Below are 15032 nucleotides of genomic sequence, written 5' to 3'. Positions count from 1 at the left end.
GAAATAAAGGAGAATACTTTAGTTCTAACTCCGATAACAACCTATTTATTAAGTCGAAGACGGATTATACTAAGTTGGAGCAAAGTATTAAATCTAAGCTCAACGCTATTAAATCGGAGCTAGGCGTTATTAAATTAAAACTAAATATTAAGTTAGAGTATAGTATCGTCAAGTTAAAGCTAGATATCGTCAAGTTAAAGCTAAGCATTGTAACCTAGACAAAGGCGAAGAAGGAGGTAGCGACTAAAATCATATATAGCTCAAAGTAGAGGGCCTATTCTAAAGCTATATAAAACTAAGAAGGTTATATAAAGAAGTGCTAGGAGGTAGCTTATCCTAACCCTAACCTAGGCCCTAAGACTAAGTATATATTAGAGGAGCTAGCTAAGTTCAAAGATAAAGGTATATAGCTACTTATAAATAGTATTCCTTCTTACGATATAGGGCGTTTAAATTAGCTAGTAAAAGCGGTAGATATTATTGAAAATACCCCTTTTAGCGAGCCTTTTAATTTAACTAACGTCAACTAACAATATTATATTAGCTATTAGAGGCCTTTATTCTATATTCTCTACCCTATCTTATTTAGGTTTATCCTTTTCCTCTTTAGTTTTATCGTTATTATCCTATCCTTCGCTACTTCCTTCAATGAAATTTAAACCCTATTGTAATTCATTAATTACTATAGCTAAAGGATCGTCCTCCCTACTCTAAAACTTATCTAGAAAAATACCTTAATATTTAAGATTAAGCTTGAACTATATCTATCTACCAATGGGCTTTATAAGTAAGTATAACTAAGGTTAGTGCCCCTAAGACTTATAAAGTATAAGGCGATTCTAGAGGTATATATACTCGTTAAAGTAGAGCGAGTCTAGCTAGTTGCTAACCGATTCGTTGAATATCGTTATAAGTAAATTACAAAGGGTCAGTATATTGTTAAAGAGATATTAGTCGACCTCGATATTATCGATCTTCGTAAGCTTATTAAGGAATTCCCAACGGTTATATAATAGTAGTAGACGATAGTCGACTACCTCTACCCCTAGCTATATATAGGTAAACATCTTCTAAGGGGTTCTAGTATAAATATATTGCTAGTTCTTCTATTTATAAATAATATAGTTATTCTAATAATTAACGAAGTTAGTAACTTTAAACTAGATAATAGGTATATAGATATAAAGTAGAGTAATACAATTAGGTAAACGATTGCTATTCTAACTATCTTTATAGCAAAGCCTTCTAAAGAGATCTTAATAATAGATTAGCTTAGGTAACTAAATATAATTAGACTTAATCATATATAATCAAGTTTAAACTATAGTAATTTACTTACTAGAAACCTAAACGACCTTTATAAAGCTAGTTCTACTATAATTCAATCTACTAGTTCTTAGTGCTCTTCCTAAAGGTATAGCAATCTTTAAATAAGAAGGGTCGTTTAAGAAGTTAGGAGATATCTACCTCTCTTAGAAGAATAGAGAAATCTATTTCACCTCTTCCCCTAAGTATATACTATCTAATGCCTCTATCTTCATTCCTCCTTAGTTTAAGTCGATAATAGTCCTTTATACTTAGAGAAAGCTAAATATAAGTAGCTACTATTATCAAAGTCTTAACTCTTTAGTTTAACTAAATTATTATTAAAAGAAAATTAAGCTCCTTAATAACCTTAAGATATTAAAGGAAAACAAAGCGTTTAATAAAAGTAGAAATCCTAATATAGTACTATAGAACAAACTACGAATAGGTGTCGATCCCTATATAGATCTCAATGCTATAGTCTACTAATTTGCAATAGCTATCGACACTCTAAGTATAGTTTAGACTAGGTAAGGTAAATCCCCTTCGACGTATCTATATTCTCTATATTCGTTCAAAGATATAATTAGAATAAAGGTTCTAAAATAGAAAGGAAAAGGTTCTTTATAAAATATAGATTTTTATATTCTAATAGACAAACTTCTATAGACTATAACGACTAAGCTAAGGGATTAAGACAAATATACTTAGACTTTGCTAAATCTATTTAAGGACCTTAGATTTCTAAAGAGCAAGCTAATCCTTAGTTTAATATTAGAAAATCCTAAGTGCTTTACAAAGTTTAATTAAACCCTCTTTTAATACTATAAAACTAAAGGACCAACAATACTAAAGGATCTCCTTATTAGAGAAGCCAATAGTAAAGAACTTATCTTCAATAGTTTCTTAAAAGGTATTAAAATCCCTTATACATTGTTAGTGGGTAGCAACGCCCTAATGTTTTAGGTAGGAGTAGAACGAGGTCGAACTAGCTTAAACCCTATATTTAGAGTAAAGATTTAAAAGAATCTAGATATAGGTAAGCCTAGCTTAATATTACTTAAGGATAAAAGCTTTATAGGGATTAAGGTCAAAGTAAGGATAGCCTATTATATTAATAGAATAGATAGAGAAGTAGAGGAAGGAGAGTATAAAGAAAAAGATATTTATATTAGAAGAGAAAAATATATATAAGGTTTAAGATTTATATTTTAAAGTAGTATAGGGTTGAAAATACTATTGGATAAATATAACTCTGCTTTGTCCTCCCTTTAGTAAACTCAATTATATATAATTAGCCTCGATTGCATTTGATCAATATATATCTTAGGTCTATATAGGTATAAGTATATATTGCCTAAGTATTCTCGGTATATACCTATTATTAGGGGGTTTCACCAGTCATTATATAGTAGAGGTAGGCATTGTAGAGTATCGCTAGGTGTTACGTAGTAGGGGTAGGCGTTATAGGGTATTGCTAGGTACTATATAGTAGAGGTAAGCGTTGTAGAGTATCGCTAGGTACTATGTAGTAGGGGTAAGCGTTGTAGGGTGTTGCTAGGTACTATATAATAGGGGTAGACGTCGCTAGGTATCGCTAGATACTATACAGTAGGGGTAGGCGTCGTAGGGTGTCGCTAGGTACTATATAGTAGGGGTAGGCGTCGTAGGGTAGGGAGGGTACTCGTAAAGTAGGGAGGGTACTCGCTAGATAGGGAGGGTGCTCGCTAGGTAGGGAAGGTGATTGTAGGGTAGGGAGGGTAATTGTAGGGTAGGGAGGGTAATTGTAGGGTAGGGAGGGTACTCACTAGGTAAGGAGGGTAATCGCTAAGTAGGGAAGGTGATTACTAAGTAGGGAGGGTAATCACTAGGTAGAGACAGTTATTGTAGGGGGTCAACAGTTATTATAGAAGGTCGATAGTCATTAGAGGGTAGGGATGGTTATCGTAGGTTATTAATAGTCATTATCGGTATCTAAGGTATATTGTATTAGCGTTAAGATAACCCCTCGACAATTATATATCTATTACCCTAATCTATTATCTCTATTTTAAATCTAAGCCTATATCCCTATATTTAATATATCTATCTCTAGAGGATCGATTCTAGCTCCTTGTCTATAGCATTGTCCTCTAGCTCATTATCATTGTTTGTCAATATTGTTATTTAGCTCGATATAACCTCTATTGTATATACTTTAATAGTCTCCTCTAAAATCTTCTTCTATATCTTATACTAGACTAACGTCGCTACTATAGCTATAGTAAATATAAATAGCTAGGAATTACTAGTCTTCTTATACTCTTGTTGCTCTTTAAGCTCCTTCGCCTCTATTATCTAGTTAATATTGCTCTAAAGCTATAAAATATAAAGGAAACCTACTCTAGATAAATAAGTATTTAGGGCTATAGCTAAAATAGAGGCAATTAGTATATAAGTTCTTACTATATTCGATAGACGATAGATAATAAATATAAGTAGGTTATAGGCCTTAATCTTTACTATATTGCTAATAGTTGATAGTTAGATTACAATAGTCGAGAAAAATAAATATCGCTATTATAAAGGTATACTTAGATTAGTGTAAGTCCTACTTATACTCGACTTGTTCTTTACCTTTAAAGTATTTTCTAACGATAAAAAGGTATTTAACCTCCTAGAAATAAATTAGAAAATAGTTCTATAAAATCGCTAATAATTTAAGATCCTCTACCTAATACTTCTCTAATAGTGCCTAGACGTTGTTTTAATTAGACTAATGTAGCTTATTTACAATCTATATTGTAAGCTTTAGAGCTATCTTATAGTTCTTATACTTGGTCTACATTAAGGTAAAGGGCGTACTAGAAAATATAAAGTCACTAAGCTAAGGCGCTATAATAACAGTTGATCGAGGTTAGATATTCTAATAGACAATGACTTAAGGGCGACAAAGGGAGATAATAAACGACTATAAAAACTATTAGTAACCTACACTTAGAATATTCTAATAGTAGAGAATCAATATTAGATACTTACAATTGAACTCGATCGAACGTAATTAAGGTTATAAAGTATATAGCTAAATCAGTCTATTGACTTAAGGGCTTAGCAACGTAAGAAGAAAATAGGGCAAGGTGGCTAGTAGGTAGAGGGAATTTGTTTTCTATACCAGCTAGAGAAAATTTTAGGGCGGTAGTAGGGCAGGTAGGTAGCTAGGGCCCAATTGCAGCGAATTTACAAGGTGGTTTAGGTTTACGAAGAGTCTAAGCTCTGAGCCACCGTAGCTAGCGGTGCCGTTCTGCTAGCAGGTCATCCCAGCAATGGGTGCTCAACAAAAGCACCCCTACCAGTGGACGTTAAAGAGGTCCCGCCAAGACTAATTTCGGCCAATTGTCGGCTGAGTTTTTACAACGTTATTATATAGCTACCATCGCTAAGGCGTTTGCTCTATCGCCAAGGGTTAGTTCACCGGGGTACGGGGAGCGGCGCTAGCCCCTCTACTAGGTAGGGTTTAGGTTAAGGTTAGGATACAGGTTATAGTTAGGGTGCGGGTTATCCTCGTTTTCTTTTTTTTCAATTTGGTTGAGTTTTTATCAAGTTGTTGCGACGAGTCTTTGCGAGGTTATGGCTAAAGAGGTCCCGCCAAGACTAATTTCGGAGACTGCCGCTTACAAGTATTTACAATCGCCACGGGGTAAGCAGGGCCGCGACGGGGCCACGACAACTTCGAGAAACATCAACAACGAACAATCGCAAAGACTTGTTGTAACAACTTTACGAAACCTCAACCAAATCGAAAAAAAAGAAAACGAAGTTAACCCTCACCCTAACCTTGACCCTCACCCTAACCATAACCCTCACCCTAACCAGCGGGGGGCTGGCGCCGCCCCCCGCACCCCCGGCGAACTAACCCGTGGCTAACCCGTGGCGATAGTGCAAACCCCTTGGCGGTCTTGGCGGGGTACTGACGCTGTAAAAACATTGCCGACAATTGGCCGAAATTAGTCTTGGCGGGACCTCTTTAGCCATCAGCCTTTGCGATTGTTCGTTGTTGATGTTGCTCGAAGTCGTCGCGGCCTGCCGATTTATAATTACTTGTACGCGGCAGTCTCCGAAATTAGTCTTGGCGGGACCTCTTTAACGACGACCCCCCTACCGTAGCGCCCAGTTCGTCCTTCACGTGCCGGCTCTAGCGGACAGCCAGCCCGAACAGAGCGGGGATCCACAGCGCCTCCCCACCGCTAAGCAGCAACAGTTCCACTGGAACAATTCGCTGAGCAGCCTTCCAAGCATCCCCAATCGGGATTGACATCGAGCATTCGCTCCGTGGCTGCTCTGGAACTAAGTTACGTGGTCCTTTCTGATTGTGGGTTTCTTTTTGATTTCGACTTCGTCAGACAATTAGTTATAGAAATTGGGGATCTCTTGCAGACCTGCTATGCTCAGGTCCCACCGCATGAGCCGGGCCGAAGAGGCTGCTCACTACCTATCTCATTGTCACTGCGGAGGCAGCATCTCACTCATCATTCATGGTAGAATGTGTACTGTGTACAGCACATGGGCTACTACGTCTGGCTTGCTTGTGACATAGAGTGCCAAGTAACGTCGCTCGAACTCGTCTCGGGACATGCGAAATGTCATGCCATGACTACTAGGTACCTTACTTGTGTACGGGCGGCATACCAATAGCTTGAGTTCAGAATCGGCTCAGCGGCTGAAAAGGTCCTTCTCAGGGCTAGAAAGTCGGCTTGGCTGACAAGATTTTGGGTACTCGGCATGACCTTTTAGAAAAGGTGAACAGGAACATCACGCAGTGCGAGGGGTGACCCCGGGAAAGAGCACAAGGTGCAACACCCAAATCTATCCTCGACTCTTGCTTTGGTGATGTACACGGTTGTCTATTTATCACACGGTCCCTCGCCCAACGGTCGGCCACCAATGACACAGCGCTTACTCCTCCTTGCCGCCAAACTCGGCGCGGCCGGCCTTCGAGTTGAGGTAGTGGTTCCTGCCGGTTTCTCAGCGCGGGTTTCTCCGAGGGGAAGAATCAAATCCGGCCAGGACAACGCACCTCTCGACAGCCCAGTTAATGAGATAGTAGCCAGCAATCATCGGGGGCGCCCAGTAGAGGACCTGCGCGCTGAAGCGCCTCCAGGTGTTGAAGATGGCGTCGTGGGCAGCACCAGCCAAGGGGTGCTGGCGGTTCGGGGCGATGCCGTACGAGACGATGCCCTTCTGCTTCATGCCGCCTGTGGAAATAGTCTGTCAGAGAGATTTGTTGCCGGCCGTCTTTCCCAAAGATACCGTCTCCCCAAGCCCGGCTCTGCTCGCCATCGCCGTTGTACATCGCTCCCCTTCCCATGCACCTCCCATCCTCCCTCTGCACGCGAGGCCGCGGCTGCGAGCCTCTCCAAATCGCACTCACCGAAGTTGCCCCAGTCGCCGAGGTAGCTGTAGAAAACCGTCAGCAGGCGCCTCCATCAAGACCTAGCAGCCCAATGCGCCCCGGGTTCGATGCATCGAGGCGGTCCGGAAAAGGCGCACTGGGCTGCCCGTCGCTTCGTCGGGGGACTGACTGGTCATGCTTGCCGAGGGGGGCAGAGCCGCCGCCGCCGCGGAGAATCTGGGTAGGGCGCATTGTAAATCGGGTATCGAGGCAGACACGCGGGGGAAGCCGTCGGTTGTTGCGATGTGTGTTGTTGGAAGAGGCTGCCGCGATTTGCACGTTTGATTTCGATCGAACGGCAGAAGCCGGGATTGAATGAGCCGCCCAATTGAGTGGCCCGGGGATGCGGCTCGTGCGGGAAAGCTTGGGCGCCCGGGCCACAAAGCGAGCCCGCCTCAACGGTGGGAGCCCCACTTTCTGCAGCAGCTCGCTCAGCTCAACCAACAAGCCGCAAAGCACGACCGCAGAACAAGCTGCCATCACGCAAACTAGAGCAGCACATCAGCGCATCTCCCATCCCAACACCGGCCCACTCCGACCGATAATTTCGAACCCCCCCAACGCCCCCAGCCAGAGGCGGCACCTGTTTGTGCGCACAGAACCAAGATGGCGGCGCGAGGACTCAACTTCGTGTACTCGGCGGCAGTCCCGGCGGCGGTCGGCTACTACCTGCTGCAGTCGTCCATGTACGATGTCAAGGGCGGCACCCGTGCCGTCATCTTCGACCGGCTGTCGGGCGTCAAGGAGACGGTGGTCAACGAGGGCACGCACTTCCTGATTCCGTGGCTGCAGAAGGCCATCATCTTCGACGTCCGGACGAAGCCGCGCATCATCCCGACGACGACGGGCAGCAAGGACCTGCAGATGGTCAGCTTGACGCTCCGGGTGCTGCACCGGCCCGAGGTGCAGGCCCTGCCCAAGATCTACCAGGTCAGTTTCGGTCCTTTTTTTCCTTTCTTTCCCTTCCTCCAACCATTGCATCCGGCCGTGGCTAAAAACCGCCGGTGGCGGCCTGTAGTCCCTCGGCCAAGATTACGACGAGCGCGTGCTGCCGTCGATCGGCAACGAAGTGCTCAAGGCGATCGTGGCGCAGTTCGACGCGGCCGAGCTCATCACGCAGCGCGAGGCGGTGTCGCAGCGGATCCGGCAGGACCTGATGAAGCGGGCAAGCGAATTCAACATCGCGCTCGAGGACGTGTCCATCACGCACATGACGTTCGGCAAGGAGTTCACCAAGGCGGTCGAGCAGAAGCAGATCGCGCAGCAGGACGCCGAGCGGGCGCGCTTCATTGTCGAGCGGGCCGAGCAGGAGCGGCAGGCCAACGTCATCCGCGCCGAGGGCGAGGCCGAGAGCGCCGAGACCATCAGCCGGGCCATCGCCAAAGCGGGCGACGGCCTGATCCAGATCCGCAAGATTGAGGCCAGCAGGGAGATCGCCCAGACGCTGGCGAGCAACCCGAACGTGGCGTATCTGCCCGGCGGCAAGGGGACCAACCTGCTGATGAGCGTCGGCAGGCAGTGAATGAGAGAGAGCCGGCGGAGGCGATGGGACGGTAACCGGCGGTCGCGATGGGACGGTAACCGGCGGTCGCGATGGGACGGTAACCGGCGGTAGCCGGGCGAGACCGTCTATGTATTACTATTACTACTCTATGACTGCTCTTCGTTCCCCGCTTCGGATTTTCAGGAGAATGGGAGTACCGGTTTTGAGGTTGAGCCTGGTTCTCTGCCCTGGTTCCTGGGTGCTTGGATGCAGTGCACTTCACGGCGGTGAGTCTTGGGCTGCAGCGGGACACCGGTGAACTGTCTTTTTACCTCAGCCTGCTGAAATGCCTCCTTCCTATATGACGTGGCCATATCGTGTTGTCTTGCTGGGAGAGGCAGTGTCTGTCTTTGTTCGCCCCTCGTACCTTCCGATGAAGCCTGAAATACGGATAGCGGGGCAGGGGTGGCGTTAGGTGAACCTGAGCTGTGCAACTGCACTTCCAGGCTTGGCAAGTCCCCTGGAACACTGACCCTGCGCCTGGCGCCCATTGAATGAAACGGCACGTCCAACCAAGATCTCAAACCGCAGCATCTTTGTCATTTCCTTTCATCCACAGCACCTCTTGTGGCGGAATGAACATCTTATCCTCGCCTTCGTTTCGCGTTCTGCGCTCCCAATTCCGATGATGCCCTCGTGGATGTTATAGAATTTGACTGAAGGATCTCCCCTCGCGCTTTCCCGTCGCCTCGCCCCACGCTTCGCTGTCTCCGTCTCACTTGCTCCCTGCTTCCTATCGAAGCGGTCAAGCTAGGCAACTGTCTCGTCGGCATTGATCAAACTGTTTCTGGCAGCAGACAAACAAAGCAATCGGGGCTTGGCAATCACTGTGCTCTCTCTCCTCTGCTATCAGCCGGGTTCGCCCTAGAGACGGCGACGCCGGAAGCGTCCCCGGCAACCCAACACAGCCCTTGTCTCTCGTCCACTCGCTTGCTCTGCCGTTTTCTCAACGCTTTGCCAGCTTGAGCTCTTACGGGAGACTGTCCGCTGTCGTCCAATTTACCTGGTTACTCGGCCCGTTTCATCGCGTTCGGGCAGTCCATCCGTGCTATTGAGCGCGTGGGCTGCAGGAGAAGCGCTTCAGGCCGGTCACAACCCGTGACTCCCTCCCCGTTGGCACGCCCCGACTTGACAGCCTTCATCTTATCCCATCCATGGTTTGCTTCACAGCACGGTTTCCGGTTGATACCGCTCCCTCCTCTTACGAACCAGCCAGTGACCGCCCTCCCCGGCCACAGGCCCCAGCAACCAGCAGCGAAACTCTGACTCCGTACCGGGAACGCCGCGGCCATGGATGCGATGGACGCCGTGTTGCGCAACTTCAAGATGATCCCCTGCCCGGCAGGGGACAGCTGCACAAAGCCGAATTGTCAGTGGAGGCACAGCTGGGACACAAACCCGCCAGCAACTCAGCCGGGCGACGTGAGCCAGGACCAAGACGGGCCACGAAAACGTCGGAAGGTCTCGTCTGAACCTGTCTCTGCTCCAGAACCGCCCGCCACCAGTGCGCCAGCGCCTTTGTCGGCGAAACGGCCTGTTTCACCGCCGCCGTTGAAGCGGAAGCTGCCAGGACCTACGGCTGGAACTGCGTCAGCCGCACCTCCAGCCAAGCTAGCGAAGCCAGCATCAAGCTCGGTCGCATCATCCACGCCATCCGGCAAGTCGAGCGCAAGTGCCACGCCTAAGAAGGACGCACCCGGTCGGCAGGCCACGCCGCAGAAGGGGACACCGACACTGACCCCCAGGAAGCCTGAAACTCTGAATCCTCGCCATCTGAAGTCAGCAGCACCAGCCGCTCACGAATTTCGCTATAAAGCGCTCAAACTTCTCCACGAGCAGTTCCAGCGACTTAACAATGAGCTGAGCAAAGATGCCAAGCCAGACGAGGAAGAGCTGCTTCTATCCCCCCAGGAACTTATTTGGCTGGCACTGGACGAGGAACAACGCATCGCAACAGACAAACCGGCCATTTATCAGAACGTGATCAAGAATCGCATCATGGCATACAAGCGGATGACACCAGGCCAGTGGAGGGACGAGCGAGCTGCCGAGCGCAAGAAGAAGGAAGCCGCGAAGACCCAGGCGGGCAATTCACCAGCGAAGCCGGTCCTGGGTCCTCCTAAGGAGATTCACACCGGTCTTACTCCGCAACAGGAGGTCGACTTCCTCGCCTACCTCTACACCCCGATCGACGGTCTCTCCCAGTGGGGCTACGTGCCGACTCCCCCAACCGAGGAGGAGATTGCAAAGGCGCGTGAGGGGGACGCCGCTTCCATGGGGTGGGAGGTGTGCGATCGCTGCGTGACGCGCTTCCAGGTATTCCCGGGCCGACGCGAGGAAGACGGGGCCTTGACTTCGGGCGGCAAGTGTCTCCACCACCCCGGGCGCGCATACTTCCCCGAGCGCACATTCGGTATCTTGGAAATGCCGAGCAAGCGGTATCGGTGCTGCCAGCAGGTCGTGGGCGAGTCGCCCGGCTGCGCGACGGCCGACACGCACGTCTTCAAAACCACGTCGCCGGCGCGGCTGGCGGCCGTGCTCCCCTTCGTCAGGACGCCGCCGAACCCGCAGGCGCCCACCGACCGCGCCGTCTGCTTCGACTGCGAGATGGGCTACACGGTACGCGGGTTGGAGCTGATCCGCCTGACAGCCATCAGTTGGCCCGACGGCAAAGAGCTGCTCGACGTGCTCGTGCAGCCGGTCGGCGAGATTCTCGATCTCAACTCGCGGTATTCGGGCGTGTGGCCCGAGGACATGCGCGACGCCGAGCCGTGGACGCCCGAGATGGCCGGCGGCAGCAGCGATAAAGACGAGACGACGAACGAGCCGGCCGACGAAGGGACGCCCCAGCAGCAAACACCCGGACAGCGGAAGAGAAAGAAGATGCGCATCGTCCCGTCGCCCGCCGTCGCGCGCGACCTGCTCTTCTCCCTCATCTCCCCCACCACACCGCTGATCGGGCACGGGCTCGAGAACGACCTCAACGCGGTGCGGATCGTGCACCCAACCCTGATCGACACCATCCTGCTGTACCCGCACCGCCGCGGCCTGCCGATGCGCAACGGCCTGCGCATGCTCGCCGAGACGCGGCTCAACTGGGCCATCCAGGCCGAGGCAACCGACGAGGACGGCCGCGCCGTCGGCCACGACAGCGCCGAGGACGCCCGGGCCGCCGGCGAGCTGGTGCGCCTGCGCGTGCAGGAGAAGTGGGCCGACATGAAGGCCCAGGGGTGGCGGCTTGTCGAGGGGAAGTTTGTGCCGCCTGGCGGCGGCGGTGATGGTGGTGCTCGTCCTTCTGGCGGGCCGCTGAGCGAGGAGTTTATCGAGGAGTCAGGGGGTGAGGCGGAAACGGAGGGGGAGGTGGCTGGCGAGAGCTAGCTGTGGCGCGCCAAACTGACAGATGGGATGCGGATAGACACACGGACAGGCCTGCGGTGTGATGGGACATGGGTCATGGTCATCATCATCAACAACAACATCATCATCATGGTGGGCGGAAGAACCAGCGGGCTTGGGGAGTCAATGGGTGCAGGCATGAACATCTGGCGATCGCTTCAGGGGCATGTCATGTCCTCTGGTGTCTATAAGGATGCGATGATGCATGCCCGCCGTGGCTGAGATCTAGGGGTTCACACGCGCAGGGGTTCTCCGGGTCCTGCATATAGGGCTTACTTAAACTAGAAGTGCGTTATCAGCGGCCAGGTGTCCAAGACACGGGTGCTCCAATGGTGATGATGCTGATCTCTTGCACACCTCATAACTAACTACATAACGCATGCTCAGGAGTGCCCAGCCAGCCGGCCGGGGGTTATACGGAAGTACGTTCACACCAGCCACCATTGGCGGTTCAGGGGAAGTGAAAAAGTGCAGCAGCAAAGATACGTACCGCGAACTGGCCGACTCCAGCAACCGGCTCCGCATCGGAGATGCTTGTTCCCTGGTATCCTGGCATGACGTCATTGTGCTACGTTTGGTGATGAAGCCCGGTCGAGGCCGGCGGGGTTGACGATGCTGAGGCGGCGTACTCGAGGGGGCGAGCAATGGCCGCCCGCTGGCTCGGAGAGGAGCTCGGCCATGCTTTACTATTCTGTATAGGCCGAGGGACCATGCCGGACCATTTAGTATGTGCCGAGGGAGTTTGTCACAGCTGGCCCGCGAGTTGAGGAGCTCGGCTTGCATAGGCTTTCTTTCTCACTTGACAGCCGGCAGCATCCGGCGTTCTGTCTGTTTCTAGAATTTCTCGATCCGCGCTGGGAGAAGGAGAGAGGCGTTGGCTGTAAGCTTCGCTCCCTGGACTCTGGTGGTGGCATGTTAACTTACCCCCTGAATGGCAGTCGCTAAAGACTCCTGAGAGCACGGCTTACTCGTTCACGCCGGCGTCCAGTCACTCATTGGCAGAGCGTGAACGTTTAGTTGATATCCTCCAAGCAGAACGATCATACAGACCAGACCGCCACCGCCCAGCATGCTCATCCAAGAGAAAGTGGTCGACTCAGACAAGAGTAAGTCTTCCCCTCCCCGTCTTCCCTCCCGTCATCCCTCCCTTCCCCTTTTCCCTCCCTGTCTTCCCTCCTCTTCCCTCTTCTCCCCGTTTTCCCCACCTCCCCCCCTTTTTTTTTTCTATTTATTTTTTTATATCCAACCTCAACTAACCAAACAACCCCGCCCGCCCGCGCCCCGAACACCAGTCTGGGCCTGTCTGCTCACCAACGAGTCCTACCTCCCCGGCCTGCTGGCCCTGGCCTTCTCGCTGCGCGCCGCGCGCTCGCGCTACCCGCTCGTGGCGCTGTACACGGCCTCGCTGGGCGCCGACGCGCTGGCCGCCCTGCGCGCGCGCCACATCCCTGTGCAGCGCGTGCCGGAGCTGCGGCCGTCTGCGAACGCAACCGAAGAAGGAGAAGAAGAAGGAGAAGAAGAAGAAGAAAACCCCTACCCGCACTCCCCGCGCTTCCTCCACGCCTTCACGAAGCTGGCCGCCTTCGCGCTGGTCGCGTACGCGCGCGTCGTGCTGCTGGACGCCGACATGCTGGTGCGCCGCAACATGGACGAGCTGCTGGAGGACGTGCCGCCTCTGCTGCCGCCGCAGCTGGACGCCGGGGACGACGACGGCGGCGGCGGGACGAGCGCAAGGGCCGGGGCGGGGCCGGGGCCGGTGTTTGGCGCCGCGCACGCCTGTCTGTGTAACCCGCTCCGGATCAAGGGGTATCCCCCTGAGTGGACCAGGGAGGGCTGTGTGTACACCACGGATGCTGGGGCTGGGGTTGGTGCTGGGGACGTAGGTGAGGAGGTCGAAGGGAGCGGACACGGCAGACAGCAGCACCAGGAGATCGGTCAGGGAGCTCTCGGGACCGGCGGCAGCAGCGACAGCAACAGCAGCAACAGTGCTCTTCACACGACAGTCGCCGACGAAACCAACACCGCCCATGAAAAAAAGCAAGCAGCCAAGAGAGAAAAACCCGGCGCGGCCTGCCTCAACGGCGGCCTGATCGTGCTGCAGCCCGGGCGGGGCGGCGCGTGGGCCGAGATCGAGGCGTTTCTGCGCAGCGGGCAGGCGACGGCCGCGCGGCTGCCGTTTGCCGACCAGAGCCTGCTGGGCGAGGTGTTCCGCGGGCGGTGGGCGGCGCTGCCGTGGGTGTACAACGGGCTGAAGACGCTGCGGTGGGAGGGCGTGCATGCGGACATGTGGTACGTCCTGTCCTGTCCTGTCAACTGCCAAGTTCAATAAATCAATCCTTGCTGTGATTCTGGTTCTTCTTGTTGATAGCGGACGTGGCTGACCACCCCCGCACAGGAGCGACGACGAGGTCAAGAACGTGCACTACATCCTGACGCCCAAGCCGTGGGAGCTGCAGGGCGACGAGGCGACACTGGACGCGCCGGAGCGGTGGTGGTGGGAGGTTGACTCGAAGAGGCGGCGGTGGGAGGCAGAGAGGGGCCTGGACTGGAATGTTGTCGAATGGTGAGGCTCGGGAGAGGCGCCGGCTTTGAGGCGCCTTGGGAAGGCTGAGAATGGTGGTGCAGAGGATAAAAAAAATAGGAGTTCGCTCTCCCGGATAGTATTCGCGGTCACATTATGGATTCGGGATGTAACTGCTGCTCAAAGCATGCTAGCATCTAGCGCTGTGATTTAGGGGGTAGTAAACAAACCAAAACCCCCTTTCTTTCTGGCCACACTCTCTCCGCAGCTTCGAGGCAGACCACATCGCGGCCACACTTTCTCACTTTGCAGCTTCGAGACAGACAACATCAAGCTAAAAACTTTTCATTTACGCAATACGCTACCCCTATCTATCTATCTAAGCAGCTAGCTAGATATATAGACATATGTCATCGCGCCGTCTGCCGCAGGTCTCGACGGCCCCCCCGCTGTCATTAGGTACTAACTAGTATGAAGTCGGCGGCGTCACCGCTCGATGCAGCCTTCTCTTCTCCCTCCCCCTCTCCTTCCCGCCGCACGCGATGGGTGGATCACGCCCATTGGCCGACCCGGAAACAGGACTGCGGACATGGGGCAGACCGGATGCGCGAGGTCGGCTGTGCGACGTCTGCTGTGGCATGTAGCCAGGGCCAATGTTGATCGGGGCCCCGAACAGTTCAGGGGACGTAGGTATGTGGCGGGTGAGGCCGATAGATACGAGGGAGGTGGCATGTTAGTTGGGGGCGAATGCGGTAGAGGGACTAAGGTGGTTTGGTTGTAGGTGGGTCGGGCGCTCGGTGTTCCTCGTAATGCTAGCAGTCCCTCTCGCCAATGCGAGG

At 51.8% G+C, this 15032-nt stretch overlaps 4 protein-coding genes across 4 annotated transcripts; 3 read left to right on the top strand and 1 right to left on the bottom strand.

Moving 5' to 3' along the window:
• Nucleotides 1–6000: 6000 nt before the first annotated feature.
• On the bottom strand, nt 6001–7074 carry THITE_2109039 (uncharacterized protein). The gene is made up of 4 exons (XM_003649866.1): nt 6864–7074; nt 6713–6738; nt 6359–6536; nt 6001–6295 (listed from the first exon to the last, which is right to left on the bottom strand). Exons 1-4 carry the CDS (start codon nt 6923–6925, stop codon nt 6238–6240), a joined length of 324 nt encoding a protein of 107 aa, XP_003649914.1. The 5' UTR covers nt 6926–7074; the 3' UTR covers nt 6001–6237.
• Nucleotides 7075–7215: 141 nt separating this feature from the next.
• Nucleotides 7216–8553, top strand: THITE_2074670 (uncharacterized protein). The gene is made up of 2 exons (XM_003649865.1): nt 7216–7663; nt 7752–8553. Exons 1-2 carry the CDS (start codon nt 7340–7342, stop codon nt 8253–8255), a joined length of 828 nt encoding a protein of 275 aa, XP_003649913.1. The 5' UTR covers nt 7216–7339; the 3' UTR covers nt 8256–8553.
• A 585-nt stretch (nt 8554–9138) lies between these two features.
• THITE_2109035 (uncharacterized protein) lies at nt 9139–11801 on the top strand. Its single transcript, XM_003649864.1, has one exon. The coding sequence runs from the start codon at nt 9567–9569 to the stop codon at nt 11652–11654; it is 2088 nt and encodes a 695-aa protein (XP_003649912.1). The 5' UTR covers nt 9139–9566; the 3' UTR covers nt 11655–11801.
• Nucleotides 11802–12303: 502 nt separating this feature from the next.
• On the top strand, nt 12304–14375 carry THITE_2094183 (glycosyltransferase family 8 protein). Its single transcript, XM_003649863.1, has 4 exons — nt 12304–12552; nt 12611–12778; nt 12965–13961; nt 14068–14375. Exons 2-4 carry the CDS (start codon nt 12742–12744, stop codon nt 14237–14239), a joined length of 1206 nt encoding a protein of 401 aa, XP_003649911.1. The 5' UTR covers nt 12304–12552; nt 12611–12741; the 3' UTR covers nt 14240–14375.
• Nucleotides 14376–15032: the final 657 nt, after the last annotated feature.

The sequence above is a fragment of the Thermothielavioides terrestris genome, chromosome 1 (genome assembly GCF_000226115.1).
Source record: "Thermothielavioides terrestris NRRL 8126 chromosome 1, complete sequence".
NCBI lineage: Eukaryota > Fungi > Ascomycota > Sordariomycetes > Sordariales > Chaetomiaceae > Thermothielavioides > Thermothielavioides terrestris.
Note: the sequence above shows the minus strand (reverse complement) of the source record. Positions and strands in the feature narration are given on the sequence as shown.